This window comes from Adiantum capillus-veneris, chromosome 26 (genome assembly GCF_014529385.1).
Source record: "Adiantum capillus-veneris isolate H3 chromosome 26, ASM1452938v2, whole genome shotgun sequence".
NCBI lineage: Eukaryota > Viridiplantae > Streptophyta > Polypodiopsida > Polypodiales > Pteridaceae > Adiantum > Adiantum capillus-veneris.
Window position 1 is genome coordinate 26,211,523 of NC_140956.1, and position 25,172 is coordinate 26,236,694.

At 40.6% G+C, this 25,172-nt stretch overlaps 1 protein-coding gene across 1 annotated transcript; it reads left to right on the forward strand.

Annotated features, from left to right (window-relative positions):
- The first annotated feature begins 239 nt into the window (after window positions 1–239).
- On the forward strand, window positions 240–4,212 carry LOC147423162 (uncharacterized). Its single transcript, XM_086502049.1, has 2 exons — window positions 240–1,193; window positions 2,163–4,212. The coding sequence occupies exons 1-2, from the start codon at window positions 735–737 to the stop codon at window positions 4,005–4,007; spliced, it is 2,304 nt and encodes a 767-aa protein (XP_086358175.1). The 5' UTR covers window positions 240–734; the 3' UTR covers window positions 4,008–4,212.
- Window positions 4,213–25,172: the final 20,960 nt, after the last annotated feature.

Consider the following 25,172-nt stretch of genomic DNA (forward strand, 5'->3'; position numbering starts at 1 on the left):
TTTGAGTTACTCCTGTTTTGAGTTACTCCCTCTCTCTCCAGTCCCCACCCTCAGCACTATCTCACACGAGCAAGGGTTGGATGGCATGAATGGCCTACGTCTTTTTTGGGGAGCGAGGGCATCATGGGCCATTGATCTCGTAGCGTGCCCCAAACTTGTCTGTTTCCCGAATTTTCTAAAGCTGCCCTGAATTTAAACAGCGCGACAGGTTTATCATAAAGCTCCCCCTTCTCCCATTGCTTTCATCGAGCACGCGCAGGTGAGGTGGTTAAGGTGATAGGCTTGCAAAGGGGGGGTCCGGAGGATGAGAGGCGCCCGAATTTACATGTTTTGGTGTGCTTGAATTTACACAGGTCGCATCGGACGGCTCATATCGCACTCGATCCCCGGAATGGGTGTGGGCCATTGATCCCATCCAGCCCATGCCCGTGTGAGATAGTGAGGAGGACTCCCCACCCCGTTGTGTCTGTAAAGATTACCTTACTAGGTACGCAGTGCCTCCCTTGAGAGTTGAGACTCCCCATGTAGAGGATGAATTTATTTGCAAGCTGCCTGAAGTGCTTTTTATTCACGTCTTGTACGTATAAAGTTTTTATTCCGATGGTACTGCGACTGCTCTAATACCTAGCTCTCGTTATTCGTCTCTCTCTCTCTCTCTCTCTCTCTCTCTCTGTTGCGAGTCCCTGTCTCTTGTTTCTCTCGCCTTGCCACCGCTTGTGACATGAATACATGACATGAGCTGCTTCGTCTCCACGTCCCTGATGAAGCCTTTAATTGCTTCTCTGCATCAACTCATTGCATCTGCAGCAAGTCGGGCCCAAGGAGTTGTCCACAGGCTTGCGGCCAGTACTGCTGCAACAACGCGGTGGCAACACATTCCAGAATTTGCAGCAGCCTTGGCTCGAAAGAGCGCTGCGGTGGCAACCAACCTACTTTTTGCAGTAAGAATGTTGAGGCGGCCGCCGACGCAGCAGCAGGAGGGGCCCACACGGCCTATAAATAGAGGTCCAATTTTCCCAATAAGGGTCATAGATGTGGAGGAAACTGTGGGCAGCAGGCATGGAAATGTTGTGTTTATCAAGCCAACGAGCTGGGAGTTTCATACGATATCTCATACCTGGAGCAAAGGTGTGCAGTCGTGGTCCAACATCGTCGCCACTAAGATGCAGGATCAGCAGAGTACCAGTATTGAGGTAGGGAAGTTTTTACCACTTTTGGTGATGCTCCCCCTCATTTTCCCTGTAGCATTCTACATCATGAGCTTCCACAGAGGAGGCACCGCAAACCTAGCTAGCATTCGTACAAGAAGCACCTCTTACTTAGCTAGGTGTGGTTGCAAACATGGGACTGCCAGCTAGTGTTATGGAAAAGTGTACTGTCTCAACTTAGCCTTGAGCTGGTTGAAAATTCCAAACAGCTAGTTGAAGAGAGGGGCTCAGGGGGGAAGGTGAAAATCCTCTTGGAAAATTTAAGAAAATAGAGTTAAATTGCAAAAAATGCACATTATTTTGGATTTTTTTTTTCGAATCTATCCTAGAAGGAAGTTTCTATGTTTGTGAAATTGAATTTTTTTGAACATTGTTGCCAGTCTTGAGGTGGGTTACTACCCTAGTGCAGGCAGTCCCCAATCCCCAACCACACCTACAAATGTGGGAATGATAGTTAGGGAAAGCTGTTAACATGATCCACTAATTGTTATACCTAGCTATATATGAGATGTGGTTGTGGGTAGGGGACCGTTGGCCCCACCACAAGAAGATTTAGAACTTTTCTTATGTAGGAAAACAGAGTTTTTTATACAATGCATAACATCATGAACTTCTGCTCGGGAGGCACCGCAAACCTAGCTAGATACGATTGGGGGCAAGGAACTGCCGGCCCCCCACTAGGCCGGTGGTCACTTGCCCCCAATCGTACCTAGCTAGGTATGCGGTGCCTCCCTCACAGAAGCTCATGATGTTGAGATAAGTCACAATGTGGGAACTATTGTGAGAATTTGTCCAAAACTTCTTGTGTGCACGTCGAGTCAGGTGTCCTTGCCCCCAACCTCACCTAGCTAGGTATATTTTGGTGCCTCCCATGTAGAAGCTCATGGTGTTGTAGTCATTGACATGTGGGAATGATGGTGGATTTTTTCTGAAACTTCTTGTGATATATACAAGGTGGGGGAAGCTGTTAGATACAATGATCTGTTCGGGAGGGAGGACTTCAGCTGGCATGAATGTTACTATTCGTTTATGGAGTTTTTGAGGCTGCTAAGGGCGGATGGAGTGAAGAAGGTATGGCTAGATGCTTTGTGCATCAACCAAGGGAGCGAGATAGGGGAGAAAAGCCAAGAGCTGCAGAACATGGGGAGCTACTATGCCAACAGCTTTGGCTGCTACGTGTGCGCCCATGGCTTCGGGGAGGGGTTCGAAACATGGAAAGAGCAGGAGGGGCCGGATCAGCTTGTTATGCCACGCTGGTTCAACAGGGTGTGGACATTCCAAGAGCTGCTCCTTCCCAAAAACGTCACCTTTATCCTGGACATCCACCCAGTCATCAGACGTACCATCAACTGGACCATTCGCAAGCAGGCAGAAAGCGGAGTTCGCGGCCCTTGCAAATGTGCATTGAGTACGAGACCTTTCCCTCAACCTCGATACCTCCATAGTGATGATGATGAAGGAGAAGAGGAAGAAGATGGGACCTGCAGTAGTGATCATGATGGGCACAAGGATGTCATATTGCAGAAGAAAAGGGGCAATAAAGAGATAATCTGTGGGGAGTTTCCCTGTTCGCAGTGCGGTGAATCTGGTTTGATTAGAAGAGTGAAAGACCGCCGACTGTTGCAGCAATTGCAGGCATCGCCAGCCACTGCCGACCTCTTTTTCATTGACAGACAATGCATCGTTCGGTTAATGATCATGGCTAAAGAGCAGCTGGAGAGAACTGTATGGAAGAAGTGTGATGAGAACGCTGAGTGGAAGCTGTTACGATTGGAGACAGTGATGCAGCAGAGGGAATACACGGAGGAAGAGAAAGAGGAGAAGTACAGTTTGCAGCAGGGCGACGGGAGAGTCGATGTCCTGCATGGATACTGGGATCCCATTCAGGTGGTAGTGGAAATATCAAAGAGGGATTGCACGCAGGATGAAGATAGGGTGCTTTCCATTCTGGGATTGCTAGGAGTGGAAGGAGCAGTGCAGCTGAGGGCAGGGAAAACTCTGGATGAGCAGCTACTTCAGCTGGCGCAACAGCTGACGCGTGTGAATCCGACAATCCTAGTGCAGCTGTGTGTTGCACAATTCGCAGGCCATCCAACACCAGGAATGTCGTGGGCTCCCTTCCTAGCCAGGGGGAGAGAGGGAGCCGGGTTGCGACCCACGGGGGAGGAGGCAGCTACGCCAACATGGAAAGAACTCCATCGTGACAAACACGTCGAAGCACGGCAGATTCAAGTGGAGGAAGCCATAGAACCAGGACTGTTGCAGCTAGGCCGCGTAATGAGGCACTTTGTGAGGAATGTGGAAATAAAGGACGTTCTTGACAATGGCTCGCTTCTTCTAAGCGAGGCCCGGGTCTTGTGGGACTGCTGCTTTGTCCGGGTGGACAAAAATATTTTTGACCTTCAACTCAACCATAATGTCAAAAAATTCCCATTCCAAGCTTACTTCTCCCCCTCCTCTTGTTTACTCCACCACAATGTCTTTGTGGCTGGGCATACTACGCTTGCAAACCAAAGCATTGTGCGGCTCGAAGGCACACAACTCGATGCTAGGCTTCATCATTTCCAAGTATGTTTGGTGCTACTTGGAGAGCTTGATTTACCAGTTGATGAGAAGGCACACCAGGTCATGATGATTTGTGTAGGAAACAAGTCTAACTCTCTACACAAAGTTGGCATTTCTTGGCTCCCCGGTCTTCAAGAGGTCTTTTCTAAGAGTGATCCACCTTCCATGTGTAATATAAGTGGTTTTCCGGACTACATGGATAGATTTGTATTCAATTGGGACAACCCTCAATAGAGCACAGCACTTAGTATGCATTTTCAAAGAGTTATGTTGCTAATATGTCAATGGGGAATCAAAAGTAGATGGTGGCAATGCAATGAGCTCCATTGCACTCTCGAGTGGATCTTGAGAGAGAGAGAGAGAGAGAGAGAGAGAGAGAGAGAGATTTACCAAATTGATTGTGTAGAAGGGAGAGCAACAAAAGAGTGACAAGTACATGCAACGTATCAATTTGATTTTTAACATTTTCCCATAAACAAGCTTTGTTTTATGTTTGGTTTGATTTCCAGACAGAATACTTCATGTATGTGATGGTTTACGTTCTATTATCGACTCTAAGTGGTAACATAACTATCATCCACTACATGTTCAATGTGTTTTTTACTTCGTTAGCGTAGTGGGTATTTCCCAGTCCTTGGCCCGTCAACAGCCCACGTGACTCCAACGCAACGCTCATAAACTCTAAAAAACGCTTGCGCGTCTTGCTCAAAAGCTCTTAAAAAAACATCTAAGTAAAAACTACGCCGTCAGAAGTTACCAAGTGAATAAAATAAAAACAGCATTTTGTGTTGCTCTCACGAGCAATTCGATCTTCTCCACAAGCAGTTTGCACGAAGTAAGTAGCTCTCACGAGCAATTCGATCTTCTGCACAAGCAGTTCGCACGAAGTAAGCACTTCGATCTTCTCCACAAGCAGTCCGTAGGTTCCAGAAGAAGTAATCAGTTCGCAGGAGCAATTTGATCTTCTCCACAAGCAGCTTGTAGGTTCCAGAAGTAATCAACTTTGAGATTTGTCTACAGGTTTGTCTCTGGCCACTGTATGAGAGAGAGAGAGAGAGAGAGAGAGAGAGAGAGAGAGAGAGAGAGAGAGAGAGAGAGAGAGAGAGAGAGAGAGAGAGAGAGAGAGAGAGAGAGAGAGAAGGCTATGAAGCTAGTAGCATCTTTTGACGCTCCTCCTTTCAACCAAAGCCATCATCGTAGCACGTTAAAATTGTTGCACACACAATAGCATCTTTTGACGCTCCTCCTTTGAACCAAAGCCATCATCGCAGCACGTTAAAATTTCCACACACACATACTCACAGGAGTAATTGCCATGAGACTGTGACTTCTATGTAGCAAGTACTGCAGGAAGCAAACAAGCATTGCTGCATGCTTTTCCATGCTTTTCTTATGTGCTCCAAAATAGCTCCCGTTTACCCTACGCTTAAGCAACTTATTAGGAGGTTAATTAGCAGCTCCTACTCGCATATGAAGTCATATAAGAGAAAGCAATGGAGACAAAAGTTAGAAGTACTTGTTCATGCAGAGCTTTAATGGAACCATCGGACCCTTCTGTCTTCCACTCATTCTCTGATCTATGGTGCTGGGAGTGGCAACACCCATCTATGTTGTTGGAAGTGGCAATGCCCAGCTAGCTATTGTACTGACACCTTATGACTGTTCACATGAAAGCAAAGAGACATGAAGAAAAGCCTGCCTCGTCGACATGGCGAGACCATTCTTCAATATCATAGATTCTGTAGGCCAAGCTCCTCCCTATTCATTCCAGTAGTAGAAGGTCGACACTGTCACTGTTTGCCTCATCGGCATATTGGAATCGACCTTCTTTTGTAGTAAAGCCTCTGTGTCTTCCCCGCATAGCAATCATAGCAGCTTTGTGTGTAACAAGACCCAGTGGCTAGTTGAACAGGATGTCCAGCTTCAACTACCTTACTCACCTCGTTTCTGCAGGTGCAACTAGTTATGGTCTAACTCTACCGTGTTTCATTGCAAACAGATCAAGCAGCTAGAGAACCTTGGACACATCTCCTCTATTGTCCTGTAGATCTTCATTACTTGCTAGTGCATCCTGCTTGGATAACTTATTTGATGTTTTGAGACCATGTCCACCTTGTGCAACGTCTAGGAAGGGAGAGTTCTTATGCACGAGTAAGGGGTGTCCATGCTGAGGATAAAGGGGTCTCACTGGAAGGAATGGCAGTAGTGTTCATGATAATAACTAATCCTTCTCGCTCGTAAAAAAAAATCCTACCTCGTCGACATGGCGAGAGCATTCTTCAATATCATAGATTCTGTAGGCCAAGCTCCTCCCTATTCAATTCCAGCAGTAGAAGGTCGACAATGTCACTGTTTGCCTCAGCAGATCAAATGCGAGACATCACACTTCAATGAAGAAGAAGGCTATATTTCTACCATGCTCACAATCATGGATTGATATTCATCAATATAGTCTACCGATGGAGTTCAGACGTTGCAGCGATATTCAGACCTTTAAGCATATGCATATTCAGACGTTCTCCCACTTTGCATTATACATCTCTCAAAAATTCAATGCTCCAAGGTTTGTGGCGATGATGCAGGGTGTGGTACTAGCGTTGATGCAATACGATCTAGTGCATGCTGCCGGTAGGCGTAGTTGGAGGACCTCGAGGGCCATGGAGTACACAGATGGAGTTAGCAGACCAGGGCTAGTCACAACACACAACACTACTAGCAAATCCCTCTTATCAGCTCTAATTGTCTGCTTGGTGATTACTTGCTTCACAATGCTGCCATTTGTCCTGTAGATCTTCATTACTTGCTAGTGCATCTTGCTTGGATAACTTATTTGATGTTTTGAGACCATGTCCACCTTGTGCAGCGTCTAGGAGGGGAGAGTTATTATGCACGAGTAGGGGGTGTCCATGCTGAGGATAAAGGGGTCTCACTGGAAGGAATGGCAGCAGTGTTCACGATAATAACTAGGCCTTCTCGCTCGTAGAAGAAAAGCCTACCTCGTCGACATGGCGAGATCATTCTTCAATATCATAGATTCTGTAGGCCAAGCTCCACCCTATTCATTCCAGCAGTAGAAGGTCGACAATGTCACTGTTTGCCTCATCGCCATATTCGAATTGACCTTCATCTGCAGTAAAGCCTCTACTCCTTCCCGGCGTAGCAATCATAGCAGCTTTGTGTGTATGTCCACCTTCAACTACCTTACTCAGCTCATTTTTGCAGGCGGAACTACTTATGGCCTAGCTCTACCGTGTTTCACTGCAAACAGATCAAGAGAAACTTGGACACATCTCCTCTACATTTGCAACAATGACATATTCCAACGTGCGGTGAGTAAGAAGTGCCACATTTTAATCTTGAACGCTGAGGACACAGTAAAAAGGAACACACTGAAAATTGCATGCTGCCGTGGGAATGACACGTTCCCTCGTATTATTAAAATTGGGGAGGATTGTGCAAACTCCCACGTGCAGGGACACCAACACGTTTTCTTTTTTTTCTATAACATAAGAGGTAAAGAACACATACAAATATTGAGATTACTCTTAGAACCTTCAACATTGTGCTATTACTTTTCTAAGACTTTGTACCTATTCTTTGCAAGGAACATTCAAGAAATCAGCTATCGCTTGCCTCTTCTCAGTTCAAAACCCCACAACCGCACAATCCGGCACGAGGTACATGGTTCTTTCAAACACTTGAACTGTTCGTTGCTTAGCCGTGACTAGTAAGTAAATATCACAAGGTTCTCATCGCATTTGAATAATTAAGATTGAGTCCGACTTAAGCCTTCAATGGACCATCACTAAAAGCATATGATACACCTCAGCAGATCGAAAGTGAGACATCGCACTTCAATCAAGAAGAAGGCTAGATTTCTACCATGCTCACAATCATGGATTGATATCATCAATTTATTACACCGATGGAGTTCAGACGTTGAAACGATATTTAGACCTTTAAGCATATGCTTTGTTTGTGGTGTAGTTTTCATCCAAAGAAGTGCCTTGTTTGATTGTACTCGAGCTCCAGACAAGACATCTATTGCAATGTTTGCTAGCAGTCTATTGGTATCCAGCTTAGAGGCTACACAAATAGAACGCAATGGGTGCAGTGCTCCACTTGTGAGAACTCAAGTGCACGTCGCAGATATTGTGTGCCCTTCTAGACTACACAAGAAGAATATTGAACGAAAATCAGCTTCACATACAGCTACTGAGCGTCATTGACATATCTGTCAATGCCATCTCAATAGTGACAACAATTGCACAAGGTACACTAGACAGACGTTCAATATTAGATAACCCTCTGCTATCATGGAGTAAAGAGCATAGAACAACCTTCACAGAGCAAGATCTACCTACATCACAAGTGGCAGACATACTTGCATTCAATCTTGAGAACAACTTCGTACTATAGAAGTACATGTCGATGGCTGAACGACCGAATAAGAAGCTTGGCCTCTGCGTACTAAGTCAAGATAGTGTGAGCAAGATCATTCAACAACAACAAGACAATGCACCGTTTGCACTGATGGCACAAGTTGACACAAGTTTGATGTTTGGTATCATTGAAAACATCGTTGAACCATCCAGGAGAAGACCATTCACCGCCAGCGATACTTACAAATTTGCTTCTCTGTAGCTCCATGGCCGTCAACAATTGCTTGAGAGAACAGTTACTTTCAAGCCCAATGGCATGCCTGCCGCATCAAGCTCCATGAACGACATCACAATAGAGACAGTAGCGTTTCCATTCCTGTTCCCTTTTGGGAAAGGCCAGTATGATGGTAAAATCAACTTCAGTATATATGTAAAGATACGTGCATCTACTCTGTTCTCTGTTTACATCTTGTACAAGCCATACCTGCTCATAATGTACCAACTAAAGCAGGCACTTATGTTGGCTAACAATACACACACAAGCTTGTTGCAAAGGGAAATTGATAACTACAAGAGGGCCAATCGTACATCAACTGACGCAGATACTGTGAGACATGTGCTTCAGTACAGCGCCCCTTCCAGCATGCTAGGTTCCTGCTCATAGCCCTGCAAGAACCTAAAGGAATTGATAGCAATGGTGGACGAATGGGGAATGCCTCATTTCTTCTTGACTTTCACTGCTGATGAGATCACAGACACAAGATGGCCTGAGATTGACACGATCGAGCTATATGCACGTTAGTTGAACGCCTTCTTCACTTGGACAGACTGCCCAGTCGAATGCGCCCTCAACTTCCACTCTAAGTTCCAAATGCTTATGCCCAAATATATACTTGTGAAAGGTGTGTTGGGCCATTTTCAACACCACTTGGTTAGATATGAGGTCCAAAATAGAGGATCATTGCATGCTCATGTCATACTGTGGATGCATGAAGAAGACAAAGAGTAGCTATCTACTGAAATAGCTGCATACATCCCGACAGAAACTAGCTCTATGGTTTTGCCAGAAGTAATCTGTCTCTCTCTCTCTCTCTCTCTCTCTCTCTCTCTCTCTCTCTCTCTCTCTCTCTCTCTCTCTCTCTCTCTCTCTCTCAGCAGCTTTCACTTCTATGTTCTTTTTACTAATGTATAATCTTTTTCAATGCTTCAATGCTTCTACCACTTTCGATTATGCAGGCTGAAGACGCACTCTAGTTATCGTGTTGATGATACGGCTTGCCAAGTAAAGGGTACTGGAGATTTATATCTTGTTATCTTAGCTTCCTTCTCTTGAGTTTTACAAAGGATGCTACAAGTTTCAGGTCTTCAACGTAATCTTGTTTCAATTTCCCAACTTGTCGATCTTGGTCTGTTTGTTAGATTTGATCATACCAAATGTTGTATTGAGAAAGATGGACAGACTATTGTGACTACTTCTCGACACGGTAATCTCTTTGAACTCTCTCTCAATGATGTTGTAGCAAATGTTATCACTGCTCCAGGTGATCATGACTGCAAGGTTTGAATTAACCGCTTTGTTGGATTTGATTGTACCAAATGTCATATTGGGAAAGATGGGCATACTATTGCGAGTGCTAATGATAATCTGTTTGAACTCTCTCTCAATGATGCAGTAGAAAATATTTTCCTTGCTCCAAATTATCATGATTGCAAGGTATGGCACCACCTCTTTGTTCATGACGATTTCTCAAAACTCCTTGATCTTCATCGTTGTGATCTTGTTCATCTCAAATACAAATCATTCTCATGACATATTGGATCTTGTTCATACTGATATATGTGGACCTCTCCCTTTCTCGAGATAACTACATTGTTACTTCATTACGTTTATTGATGATTACTCATGGTATATCATTTTTTTTTGCTTAGACAAAAATCTGAAGCCATATCTGTTTTCAAACAATTTCACAAGGCTGCATAACTTCAAACTGTTCATCGCCGCACAAAACTTTGCAGTGACAATGGGGTGAATATGTTTCTCGAAAGTTTGGGAGCTACTCTGATGACAATGATATTCATCTAAATACACTATTCCATATTCACCTCAACAGGATGGGGTTGCCAAACAAAAAAAATGTACTATTCTGAATGTTGTAAGATATATGCTAATTCATTTTGAGTTATCTTGTATTTTCTAGACTGAAGCTACTTTGACAACAATATTTGTCTAGAATCATCTTCCCAGCATAGACATGTAAAATTCCTTCTACATCTCATTTTCAAACCTTTGGATGTATTGCTTATATTCATATTTCCAAAGAGACACGAACAAAGATTGATGCTTCTGGCCTTAAAGTTATCTTCATTGGATATTTGGACACTTCTAAAGGCTACAAATTCTATGATGCCTACTCTAAGAAAGTAATCGTGAATCGTGATGCTACTTTTCAGTGAATAGATTAATTATGGGAGGCTCAAGGTCCATTATTTCGTTCAGATGACGAACCTCTTTCTAAAGAGAAACTTTCTTCTTCGAAGCCATCAATTCCAAATGTTACTAAAGATGATGTTGAAGATCTACCCATTGGTTCCAAACATGGTTTCTATCATCATGTTTATGATGACGATATTGTTGATGATGTTTTCTATACTTATGAAGATCCTATCACATAATGAAACTATCTCTTCTCCACAAAATTAGAATCAATGGTAAGAGGCAATGATAGCGTAGTATAATTCTCTTATCTCTAAAGCTACATAGATACGGACTAAACTGCCTCCTATTCCTACAAGTATGAACTGTAAGTGGGTGTATAAGACAAAGATAAAAGCATATGGATCTTTTGATAAATTCAAGGCATGTTTAGTTGCCAAAGTTTATTCTCAAGTTTTTAGTGTTGATTATCAAGAGACCTTTTCACTAGTTTGTATTACGAGTGTTCGAGTCTTATTGGTATTTGCTGTTCAATTTGATTTAGAGACGCATCAAATGGATGTACAAACTACTTTTTTGAATGGTGATTTGGATGTGGAATTTTATATGGATTAGCCAGAAGGGTTTTTTATTCCAGGTAAGGAAGACCTTGTTGCTCAGTTTCATAAGGCCTTATATGGTGTTAAATAAGCTTCATGGACATGGTATATAAAGTTTGATATTTTTCTCACCTCCAAAGGATTTATCTCTTGCTCTTTAGACTCCAACTTATATATAAAACACCAAGGTGGTAGTTCTGTGATTCTTGCTCTTTATGTGGATGATACTATCCTTGTTTCCAATGATTTGGGATTTCTTCAGCAAATAAATAAGTTGTTGCCTTTAGTATTTGATATGGTGGATCTTGGAGAGTTTCACTCATGTCTTGGTATTCAAATTCAAAGAAACCGCACAAGAGGTATTTTGTTACTTTGACAATCAAATTTTATTAGATACTATTAAAAAAATTGGTCTGGAATTTGGACATTTAGTCAACACACCTTGTCTTGCAAGTTCTATGAAGAACACTTCTGAAAGTGGCAGTCAGCTTGTCACAAATCAACCTTATGTTAAGTTGATTTGATGTCTTCATTTTGTTGGCATGAACACTCGTCTTGTTGTTTTGTTTGTTGCTAATTATCTTGATCGGATATTTTAGTTTGTTGGCATAAACACTTACCTTGATATTTGGTTTGTTGTTGCTAATTATCTTGGAAAACATATTGAGCGTCCTCTTAAGCATTGGTCTGCAACAAAATATATGTTGAAATACTTAAAATGCACTACACATGTTGGTTTGATTTATCAACGATAATTGACATCAGACTCTATGCAATGTATTTCTCTTTTGGGTTACATAGATGTAGATTGGGCGAGCTCGCATTTATCTATGCGATCTAATAGTGACAATGACTTATTCATTAATGGTTGTCTTATTTCTTGGACCAACAAGAAACAATGCTATGTTGCAGTTTCTAGGAGAGAGTGTGAATATATTGCCACATCAATTTTCTGCTCATGAGCTGATCTTGCTTCAAAAAAAGCTAGTTGATATTGGTCATTCTCTTCCTTTTTGCACACCATTGCAGTGTGATAATCAGAGTACTATTAGTCTTGCAAAAGACTATGTTCAACATAACAAGTCAAAGCATATTGATGTGCATTATCATTATGTCTGATATGAAGTACGCAAAGAAACTATCATAATTGAACACTGTCCAAGTGACAAGATAATTGCAGATATTTTACCAAAGGCCTCAACGTGTCATGCTTCATCCTCTCGCGCTTGGAGCTTGAAGTTGCCTTCGGCCTCACTCTTTCTGGATTAGCCTCTCTACTATTATGGTAGCTTTGTACATATGACATTGTAATCATATAGATACCATACACAATGCAGACTGCACATTTTCACACTATGACCTCTTGGTCACTTGTATATTTATACAAGATACACAATGCACTTTCACATCGTTATTGTTGGTTTATATATTCACATTTGTATAGGGGCTTGGGTTTTCTCCTTCTACTTCCCTAGGGTTTTTTCATCCAAAGCTAAGAGACCTTTGTTAGAGTGGGGATGTTGGAGCTATATATGGATAACTCTACTCAACTTGGTCTCACCTATATATATGTATCTTGTCCTTAATACAAATCAATTTCTGGGAGCATACATGGTGTGTCTCTTATCTTGTCTCTCTCCCCCCCCCCCCCCCCCCCGCCTCTCTCTCTCTCTCTCTTACTCTTACATCTCAACATCTCTCTCTCTCTCTCTCTCTCTCTCTCTCTCTCTCTCTCTCTCTCTCTCTCTCATTCACACACACTTTTGCAATAAAATTATTTGCTCAAACTCAGGACAAGTTTGTAAATGTGTCATTATTAGGAGAGATTTGGATTCAAATTTAGGGCCTTGTAAGAAGTGCCAATGGGACTCATCAATAACTAATGCCATGTGTTGCTCAAAACTATATTATGGAGCATATCCTTGGAAAGCTTGCAATGAGAGAATTCAAACATGCCAAAGTGTAACAAATTTGGAGATCATTTTGAAAAGTTATGGGCACTCCTCCAAAAGGTGACCTTAAAAGATTCGTAATGGTAGTCTTATCCCATCTATGTGAGTGTAGCAGGAGTTATTAAACTTTTTTTTTCACACTTTCAAATACAGAAGGGTATCATAGAATTAAATTGTGAAAAAAATTTACAAATTGAATAAGAAAAGGGTGTATTTTATTTGTCAAGAATTCACTAATAAATAATTTAACAAGTAGTCCTTGAACGCTCATGATATACAAAATCTATACATAGTGAACCCCTTGAGTCCCACTGCTCCACATGAAATATTCCCTAGAATATATATAAGCTTAACACTTGGTTGGTAACCTAATAGGACATATAAGTTTCCTTTGAGGGTTTTGGAAAAAACTTCCAAAACAATAGTAGATCCACTCATTTTGAAAAATCCCTTTATGAGTTTATAGTCCAAAGACTAATGCATAGGGAAAAATGAGAAACTTGTAAAATCATCTCTCGGTCACAACAAGCTCCAAAGTTGATGGACCATCCCATTTTTCCCAAAACAGTCATTTCTTATGGTTGATTGCATATCAATGAGACTGGGGATTTTTGTAGGACATGAGATAAAATTCCCCGTTAACTTCAATGGGTTGTTGATCAAAAAATATGGTTGTTTTTGCCTCACTCTATTCCTTTTTGAAAAAAGAAAAAATTGAGGTACAAAAAAGTTGCATAGTTTGCCATTCTGCAAAACTATAATCAAAGTTTCTATAGTCACACTCATTATAGGTATAAAATGGAGATAGCTTTATAGCCTTATGTCTATAGGATGCACCTCTATATTTGCACCATGTGGCCCAAGGGACATAGGATTTTTCCTAGAGCATAGGTAGTATGTCTGCTCAATTTCAAAAAATCACTGAGTAGTAATTGGAATCTCAGGAAATTCCTTTTCATCTCTCTTTTTCTATTCCTCTCTCTCTCTCTCTCTAAGGATGCTGACTCAGTTAATTGAATGGCATCGCGTCCCCTCCCACCACTCCTTTGCCACTCATAGGTGCGTTCTTATATTGACAGTCAATAATGTTAGGCAAGGAACAATTTGTTGGAGATGATGTTAGGCGAGGTAGGGGCAGGAAGTAGGGGCTGTGGCGAAGGCAATGGTAATAGGGAGGGGAGGAGTGCCTTCGATGAGAAGGGGAGAGGGAACAAGGGAATCTTTAGAATAATGGATTTTAAAAAACGTCTAACAGCAGATCTAGTAGGTAGAGCGTAAAGTTTCTAATAAGTTTCTTCAAGAAAATCATATTGTATCCTATGTCACTCTTTTTTGGTATCTTTAAGAATCTATGAGAGCCTAAAATATTTCTATCTTTGGCTTTAGGGCCATAGGGAGGGGTTTTTTTGCAAGTATAGTACTAGGGTATTGTTTGCTTGTGTCACCCTATTGATGGAGTACTCTACAAGCTCAGGATCATAGGGTACTTTTTGTCGGTATAAAATAGAGAAAAATCTATAACCTCAGCATTGTAGGGTATATTTTTCTTGTAGAAATCTATGGCCCTAAGGCCATAGAGTGATTTTTTCATCTCACCATATGGTGCTAAGGCCATAGGGAAATCATCGAGGTACTTTACACATAAAAGGAAATAAGATAGAGCCTTTGGGCCATATGGTATACTTAAGTGAAACAACTCCTTTGCCTATTTAATTAGCATTAAGTAAATCCTAGGTACAAAAGGTGCCTTCTATGTTTGTTAGAGACTTACATTTCCTAAGGTCATAGGTTAGCCAAGGTTTCCATTAAGAGAATAATGTAATACATATGAAGAGTATCCAATGGCCCCAAGGGTAATGAGTGGACTAGGTGTCCTTCTAGAGAATCCATATTGACACCCTCCATGAAACCATAGGGTACCCTCTATATGATTTTTATGACCATAACATGTTTTTTTTTTTAGCCTAAGGGATTATAGCCTTATTTTTATGTATAGGTATATTGGAACCCTACAAAGAAAATGTCATAATTCTTACTCTATAATTTTTGATACAAGGGTGTTGATTATAGGTTTCTAAAAGAAACCCATATTTTACCCTATGGCCTAAGGGCCTTAGGCTTTCCATAGGATGCTCTTTGTAGGTATTTTTAAGACTCTATGGAAACCAATTAGCTTAACCCTCCTTCCATATGTCCCACTAACAGAAATGTTTTCTTAGAATTGCATTCAAGCTCTAGCATTTGCTTTAGTCTTGCATTAGGATAAAATTGGACTCTCAAAGGGGCCCTAAAAGGAGGTTTGACTTTGCCTCTCTTGTCCAAAGTGGGCAACCTGGTGAAGTACATAAACACTTTGTCAAATCCCTATCAACCAACATATCATTGGAAAGAGCTTATAAAGTAGGTTCTAAATACCCAAACTTTGCCAAATTTGGAGTTGATTTGTTTAGTTTATGGCCTCCCTACTAAAGCTGAAATGTGGGGAGAGATTCCATTTATAAGACGGAGTTGTCACATCAAAAAATGGATTCTTCTAGAATATAATTAATCTAATTACATGCTATATATCAATGGATAGATCTCAATGAGTACATTCTAAATCATAAAGGTCCAAAAAGTTTTGATTTCATTTGTAAATTTTTTATCGTGTGCCCATTTTGGACAAGAGGGAGAAAATCAAAATCAAAGTCCTTATAGGACCCATTTGAGAGTCCAAAATTTCCCTAAAGCATCTTGATTGTCACAATCCGCCTTCTCATCCTTTGTAGCGAAGCATGAAAATAAGGAGGGAACACCCACCCACCCCAATGTTGATCACTTCCTCACCTCTAGATGAACAAGATTTGCCTTCTGCATGGGCAAGAAAACTTCTTGACGCTTGACTCTTAATATCTAAGAGGTAGTTTACCTTGCCCTAGCTCAACTCTGTGTGTGCTCCCCAATATGGGACACATCACATTCCTTTCTTCTTAAAGACTTTTTGTCCTCATAAACTTCATTGGGAAGGGGTGATCTCAAAGTTGGGGAGCCTGTTTTGGAGAGTTCTTAATTTCTTCCATGTTGAACTCTCTTCTAATCTTTTCCCTTAACTAAACACTCTTTATAAATCGTATTTCTAGTTATTTTCTCTTTAGTGTCTAGTATTTTATTTGGCTCATGTGGAAGAGATTGAGTATCTATGAGTTCCAATATCTGATCATGTTGAATAAGATTATCAGATTGACCCAACTTCTTTTTGATTCTGCTAATTGGAAGGTCCACAAAAAGATCTAGGATGAGACGCATACATTAATATGAATGGACTATATCCAGTGGAAGAGTGGTTGGCACTATTATATGCAAACTCTAATATAGGTAAGTACTCTTCCCAGTTAGATTTCCATTTACTTACATATGCTCGTAGCATATCTTCTAGGATTTGATTTACTTACATATGCTCGTAGCATATCTTCTAGGATTTGATTAACCCTTTAAGTTTGAAAATCCATTTGAATATTCTCAGTTGTACTCATGCATGGTTTAGTTTCCAACCTCTTAACACTAGAATGGTAACATGACACTTTTATGTCCTTGGACACTTTTGTGTCCTGTTAAGTGACCATTTTGCTTGAATTATTTGAAGAGTATGAAAATGAATTTCTAGGTGATATATATCCAAAAATTTGCCTTATGAGCTGAAAAAAACTTAGCATGTTTTTGTGAGTATCAATCTCACCATTAACGTTACTCTTGCATAACATTTTTGAACCGAAACTGTGTGACAAAACGGGTCCTGTTTATGGCTTTTTTTCAATTTTTGGCAACTATACCACTCTAAAATTCATGTTTGTGAGGTTTAGATGGCTAGAGGTTAGGCCTCCATAGTTCTCAACATGTGTTGATGCTTGTAGGGAGAGCTAAGTGTTAAAATTGAAAGTTATGACCAATTTACAAGAATTGCATAATCCTGTTTTTTGGCCAAAATTAGCTCTTTTATTATTTTTTTGGTGGATTTCTTGATATTAAAATTCAATTTTGATTGTGTAAGTGTAATTTATAACATAAAGCTAATCTTACTTGAGTTTTGGGGGACCTAATATGCTATATAGCGTAGTATATGATGATGGTTGAGTTTTTTGATTGCTGAAGAATACGATACATTTTAGAGTAGCAAGTATAACTTTCTCAATATTGCTAGTTTCTTAGGCCAATTGTGTGTATTTTGTAGGTAGTAACCATAGCTAATCATAGACTACAAACTTGGCTAGATATTGAGTAGTTTCTATGGGTTTCTAGAGGTCATAATGCTAAACCCAGTTTTTTCATGTTTGCTGTATTTAGCACTTTATCATTGCCCCCAAGGTTCCAATTCTAAGAGATCCATTACCATTTTGACATGCTCCATGGCTCCTTTTGTATCCAAAGGCCCAAAGGGAACCAAGAAAACATGCATATAGTATCTGTATTGAGCGTGACTATAGAAACTTTGATGATAGGTCCGCAAAATGGCAAAAATGCAACTTTTTTGTACCTATTTTTTTTGCCCAAAAAAAAATTAGTGAGGTAAAAGCAACCATATGTTTTGGTCACCAACCCATTGAAGTTAATGGAGCATTTTATCTTATGTCCTACAAAAATCCCCACTCTTATTTATATGCAATCGACCGTAAGAAATTGTTGTTTTGGGCAAAATGCACTGGTCCATCAACTTTGGAGGCTTGTAGTGACCAAGTGATGAGAAAAATTACAAGTTTCTCATTTTTTCCATATGTAGTAGTTATTGAACTATGAGCTCATGAAAGGATTTTTCAAAATGAGTGGATCTACTATGGTTTTGGAATTTTTTCCCAAAACCCTGAAAGGAAACTTTTATGTCCTGTTAGGTTACCATTCTAGTGTTAAAGACAACTCTCCAAAAATGGCCATTAAACTTCATGTCTCTACTAAACACAATGTTTGCTGGTAAACCATATAGTTGGCATAGTTTTTCTTCAAAATCCATGGAGATACTCTCCCATTTCCCTGACAGAATGCCTAAGGGATGAAGTACCTTTTTCTAAAAAATCCATGGAGATACTCTCCCATTTCCCTGAACGAATGCCTAAGGGATGAAGTACCTTAAGCATTTCAAGTTTATTGATATAGAATTTACCACATTTAACCACATATTCTAGAACATCCTTATACATTCCAAACCAATACAATTGCCTCTCTGTAAGACTATGAGTTTTGTTTACGCTTGGGTATCCCGCACTTGGACTATCATGACACTGATCATAGCTAGAGTATTCGTCACCAAATTTGTTTATTTTTTAGGACACATACCCTACTTTTGTAGAGTGAATAGCCATCATCTATGGAAAATGTTTTTCACGTGAATCCTTCTAAAGCACCCATCGATGCATCATTCTTATTGGACACCCCTTGTTATAGATCCCCTGTTTGAAGAGTTTGAAATATCCAGGATCAATCTAGCTTTCTCTCTCTTAATGTTTTAAGCATATCACTATTGAATCGAGTAAAACTCAATTAATTTATCATAGGTATTTTGAGAAGGGAATTTGCTACCACATTACATTTCCCTTTGTGATACCTAAGCTCATATAATTAAACTCTTATAAGAGATTTTTCCATTTGGCTTTATGATCCTTCAATTCTGCTTGATTGGAAGGCCATTTAATGATTTCTTGCCAAACACTATCATAACCTTGACACCATATAAAAAGTGCTTCCATTTCTTAATGCATGGACAATAGCATACAACTCCCTCTCACCTGTTGCATAATTCTATTGTGCATGATCTAACTTTTTATTTTCAAATGCTATTGGTCGAACCTCTTGATTTAGAACTGCATATACAAAAAAATTACTAGCATCTGTCTCAAACACAAAAGATTTATTGGGATACACTATGTATAAAGATAGAACTGTATGTATTGCTACCTTTACCTTTTACTTACTTTTCTTTTCATTTTTACCCCACTCAAATGTTTTTCCTTTCCTTTGAGTTGTTCCTCATCAAAACTGCTACCTTGGCATAATGTTTAATGAATCTACGATAAAATCCCAAATTTCCTAAGAACATCTGTAGCTCTTCTAAGTTCTTAGCATTAGGGCCAAAAACGGCTAGAAAAGGGCTATTTGTTAATCTCTATGAATTAAGGAATAGTCCAATAGTCATTTGACACGTATACAAAAGTGTGGCACTCTTGTCTTCTCTATCTTGGGTTGTGATGGTCCTATTTTGGTGGAGAGCAGTTAAATGTCTTGATCACAAGGCCAAAATTGCTATATTTAGGTGCTTTAGGCGAGTAAGCCCATTAAATTTGTGGCCCAAAGTACTCAAGTATGATCTTTTATTCTATTTCATATTTCACAAAATAGTCCTCAAAAGATACGAAATCTCTGTTTGAATGCTCTAAAAACAAGGCCATTAATAACATATCACCTACTTTTTTCAAAGGTATACCTTTTTCACCTTCCCTCCATTTTGTGAGAGTTTTGCTTCTTTCTGTCACTGTATTTTCTTTTTCCTTCTCTAATCTCTGAGTTTCCATGGCATCTTCTACACATCACCCTTCACATAAAATAACTTCTTGTGACTTTCATAATGTTAGAGAGGATGGTCTTTGGAAACCCATGTCTTTTCCTGTGAACGAGTGGGTAACAATGCTTCTTTTATGCAAAGGTGTACACAGAGTGAAGAGAACCAAACAAGATAAAGTAAAAATCCATTGGAAAGTTCGTGTTATTGCTTTCAAAGTGATCAACAATGGCTGGCTAGCTAAGGTTCAACATGTGTAGATGGTGAAGAATATGCTGGTAAACTTGGATGAACATCTCACATTGCATTCTTACTGTAAGGAATAGAAATCTTTTCTATTTGATACAATTCATTTATCATTATCCCATTGTTCTTTCTCATTTTTTGATTCCATTTTAGATATCTTTCCTTCAATAGTTGTGGAGTGGCAGCCTGTCAAGAGCGTAAGTGGGAGATTCAAAGAAACGCAGAAGGGGATTGCAGATGTTATGTATGCTAACAAGACACCTTCTTTTAACAAAACAATGGATTTGTTTGTCTATTTTGCAAAATACAAGGTTTCATCACGAGAAGGTGCATATGGAGAACTAAATTTGTTATCTACTAAGGTCACTTGATTGGGAAGCCCCTGATGCATGTACTATATCAAGCTTCAAATCCAAGATCAAAGAAGACATACTTAAAGATATTTCGTCGGGTAGGAATTCAAGAAGGATTAAAGTTCAATGGATCCTGCATAAACATGTCTTTGTGTCATGTTTCAAAACAATGGATTTGCAGAGGACAACGACGATATGGCTTAATAGAAGTCTTTCTATGACTGAACTGGATAATGTACTTGGAGAAGGATGGAGTACCAAAGAAACTTTCCATATTGGCAATACTACCAATTGTAGAGTAAGCCCAAATTCTATGTCTATCTCATATCATATGCCGTCGGTCATTATTTCTAAACTATGATAACTATGGGAGATGGAGAAGCAAGTTAGGTAGTTTGAACTAAAGGTCATAGTCCATCCACACAACGAGCATTGAAGCCTTATAGTAACAAAAAATTGGAGACTATAGGATGTTAGAGAATCTCTTGAGCTTGTTGATGAAACATCTCCTAAGTATAGATTCAAAGTGGATGGAGTTGTTGTGGGCACAAGGATGGAGAATTCAACCTCTTGCATCACATGTCTTCCCCCAGAAAGAGTTGTATTTGAGCCACTTTCCAAGGCTTGACAAAACTGGGGTTCAATGCTGTAATCATTGTATTTTGCAAATATACATGCCTTTTCTACCTTCTTGCGATAATTATTTATGTTGTTTTAAATTTACATGACACCATGCTACATAGTCAAGAATCGAATAGTTGGTATTAAATTTTGAAGTACAAAATTATGAACCACCAAAGGGTGTATGTTCATATAGACAAAATGAACAAAAGTGTACATAACTTTTGTGGAGTAATGAATCATGAAACTCCACTTTATTTTATTTTTGAGAGGATCTTGCATTCTTTTGTGTTCAGGAGGGGGTGAAGTCAGTTTAAAAGGGGGTTGTGTGAGTTAGTTTCCTTTGGGGGTGATGATTTGGGCTGCTTGGGGCTTGGCATGGGGGACTTGGAAGTGGGTTCTAAGGGGGTTGGTGCTTTGGGCTCTTGAGGAGTGGTTGGCTTGGGTGACTTGGCAACATGAATGGTAGTTTGAAAGGTGAACTAGGTGCCTCCCCCTTACTATTCTTAGCTGAACAATGCTTTTGAACCTTTAATTTCAATGGTGAATGGAATGGATAGCCTTTTGCATCTACTTTTCTTCTTGCAAGGCTCTTTTTCTTGGTGGTTCTCTTCCTCTTAGCTGGGATCTTCTTTGCATGGCACTTCTTTGTAGGGATCTTCTTTGCAAGACCCTTATTTGTATGGATCTTCTTTGTAGGGCTCTTATTTGTATGGCTCCTCTTTGAAGGGATCTTACTTGCAGGGCTCTTCTTTGTATGGCTCTTTGCATGAGAGTCTGGATCATTTACCCACGTAATCCAAGACTCTGAATATTCATGCAACTGCAGAAAATAGAAAAAGAAAATAAAGAACATGAGTACATACATAAGTTAAGAAGTTAAAACAAATCAATGGCACATGGGATGCACACTTATAGGAGTGAGTCTAGTCATCCTGCACCTTGACTCAAGTTATCTCCATGCATTGGCAAGCACCCTCCATTCACAAGATGTTGAGTCTATTTGTAAAGGCACTTTTTTATCGTATTACTTGAAATCTTTTATATTGTAATCCTTATTTATGGTACTCAGGTGATCAATGACAAGTTTGGTAGCACTGCAAGAAGACATCGATCAAAAAGCTACTAATAGAAAACAATGGGCCATCAAGCATAGATCATACTTTAGACTTACAGTTTACTTCTCCCATGGATACTTGACAATGAATTCATAACTATAACATCTTTCTCCAAAATATTGAAGATAATAATATTCTAATTCCCTCTACATGAAAATAGCAATTAGCTAGGAATACCACAAAATATAAAAAATTGTTAGGAGTTAAGACTTACCCTTCAACATAGGGGTGTATTATGTAATTGTAGATTAGAATGTCAAATTCTTCAAAAAAAACTTGAAAGGCTTCCCTGCTTGTTGAATAGGCACTATGTCACTAGAGGATCAAGTATGGATATTTGCATAGCTATAAGATCCCTCATAAGATGCTTGAAAAAATATATCCCCCAATAAGGCCCTTCACTACAAGAGGTTGTGTGCTCTTGTGATGCTGTTAGCGACGGAAATACACTGGGTTTTTATAACCCCCGGCGTCGCTAAAACCGTCGCTACGAGCGTCGCTAAAACCGTCGCTACGAGCGTCGCTACGAGAGCGTCACTATGAGCGTCGCTATATGCGTCGCTATGAGCAACTCTATATGGAGACGCTCATAGCGACGGTTATAGCGACGTTTACACTGAAGACTATAGCGACGCTACAGAGCCATAAATAGCGACGCTTATAGCGACGCCCTAGAGAATTTTTTTTGGGTGGCAGGGCATTGAATGCCCTGCCACCCATCAACCATATTGTACTTGATTCACTTTTTAAAAAAAGTGCAAGGGTAGATAATACACCCAAAATAGTCACCCACAAGACGCATTGTTTGCAAAATTGACAATTGTACACATCATAGGCAAAATGAATTGATTGGCAAATGTAATAATGACAATTGTACAACATTATAGGCATAAAGAATTGATTGGCAAAAGGAACTACGGTGACAAATGTAATAATATACATGGTTCAAAAAGACGTATAAATCCGTCTCATGATACATAAGTTATGAGAAACCCTAAACTAATGCTATCTAGCTACGGCTAAACTGACGTCGTCTAGTCAGACGTCTCATCGCGTCCAAGCGGCGTATCTGTCGGATTCTGCAAAAAAAGACAATAAGACAGCTTTCAGTAAGTATAAACATATAACGACATTTATAAATCAATACAAAAAATAAAAAAGAGTAAACCCTAATACTAACCATGCCGCCGCGAAAACTGAGAATGTCCATCAGGGCGTTTAAGCCCTTCTTGCCTGCGTACTCGCGCTCGTACGGTGTGGGATCACGTCCTTTCATCGACCACTGTCAAAACATACAAAGATTTCATTATGTTAGAATTAAAAAACTCATAAACCCTAAACTATCGAACATTAAGAGCAATGCAAAAACACTTACAAAATCGGCCTCAAATGATGCCCATCCACCGCTCCCCAAGTGGTGCGAGCTCCCTGCCTCTACTCGCGCTCTGGCTGCATCCTTTTGTTGCTTCCACTTGTCGGGATTCTCGCGCGCTGCTTTCTTCGCATTCTTCCAATCTTCTTTGGCCAACCAATCTGGCCTGTTCCACCTATTCTTGATTGCTTTTTGCACTTTGGAACGCTTGTGTTTGCAGTATTCGCGCATTCGAATCTTCATCAGGTCTTCATTGAAGCGCTGATCCCGTGTTGGAACGAGAAACTCATCATGAAGTATGCTGATGACTGTGTTTTTTAAATCACTTGGTACTTCAGTCCATTTGTTTAGTATGTAGTGTCTAAACAGCTGAGAGCAAAGACCACGCATGCGCGAGATCACCTTCTTGCCTTCATCATCCATGATGATGCCGCCGCTGAAGTTGATGGAGTAAGACAAGCCCTCTGGCCGGTGACGCGTGAACCTGTGTGTCCCGCCAGGGGTCTCTAGCGGCGTGTCGATGGGGGTACGGACGTCAGGTGTCTCCACCGGCGTCTGGGCCCCGAAACGAGGAGTGTCGAGTGGGGTGGCTCCTGGCAGAGTAGGTAGAGGTGTGTAGCTTCTAGGAACAGTCAGCCGTGCAAAACCTGGCGTAGATGGCGATGCTGTGGCTGGTGTCGGGGCGGGCAAAGAAGGGGAGGGTAAAGAGCCTCGTCGAACACGAGGCGGTGTGGAGGCATCGGTGGCGAAATCCCCACAACAGCCGCCACCGCCACCACTAGAGCACCGGTGTCTAGACGAGTGTGAAGCTCGTCTCGTCGACGCCGAAGCTTTGGAGCGCGTCGAATGCTCCGAAAGAGAGGGAGATGCGGATGGAGTAGGAACGCGCGATGATGCGCTAGAGCGATGACGCTCCACGTACCACTGTCTCTGCTGCGGTGACAAAGAAGAAAGAAACTCCTCATCATCCATACCTGCATTAAACACACGAATATTTAAACTTAATATTGAATGAATAGAGTAGACAATGACGCAAAGACCATTACATACAATGACGTAATGACGCATATAAATACAATGACGCAATGAATTGAGTGATAGAAGAGGCAAGTCGAAAACTCAGAATTTTCAATCAAAAGATGTGAGCGCGAGTAGAAAAGAGCGTTATACACCATGGAAGGTACTTAGAGAGCGAGAGGTTTTACAACACGGAGCAAAATTGTTCAAATACAATATTTGTTTCTTTAAGAGATCTCTCTCTCATCCTCGCATAACTCACCATAACTTCCTATATCTATATAGAGCTCTCCGTTTAAACACATATCCTCTGTTTCATTTTGTAGCTCCTCTGCATGCACCCCATATAGAGTAGTAGCATCTTGATGCTCGTCTGGCACCACCGCAGCGGCTTCTGATTGAGCATCTTCTCTGATCTCCTCCATTGATGCCGTTGTGATTGGCACATGGTAGCCTTCATACGTCCTTGCACTACAAGGGGCTACCTCTATGACGTACCACCAGTTTGATGTAGACTTTGTAGGATGAAATATTACCTGCCGGAGCCACATAACTTACATGAGAGCTTTCAAGAACATAACTTGTAAAAGGGAGATGTTAACTATTTACATACTTACTTTCTCACAATGCTCGGGTAGTACGAAAGTGTCTCTTAGGTCAGTCCATTTCTTAGTAGAATCCACCTCAAGAAAACCAGACTCTCCTCTATGCACAGTAGCGTTGCGACCCTCCATGATTATCTTGAACCATTGCACGTCGAACAAGTCGACAAAAAATCCTCT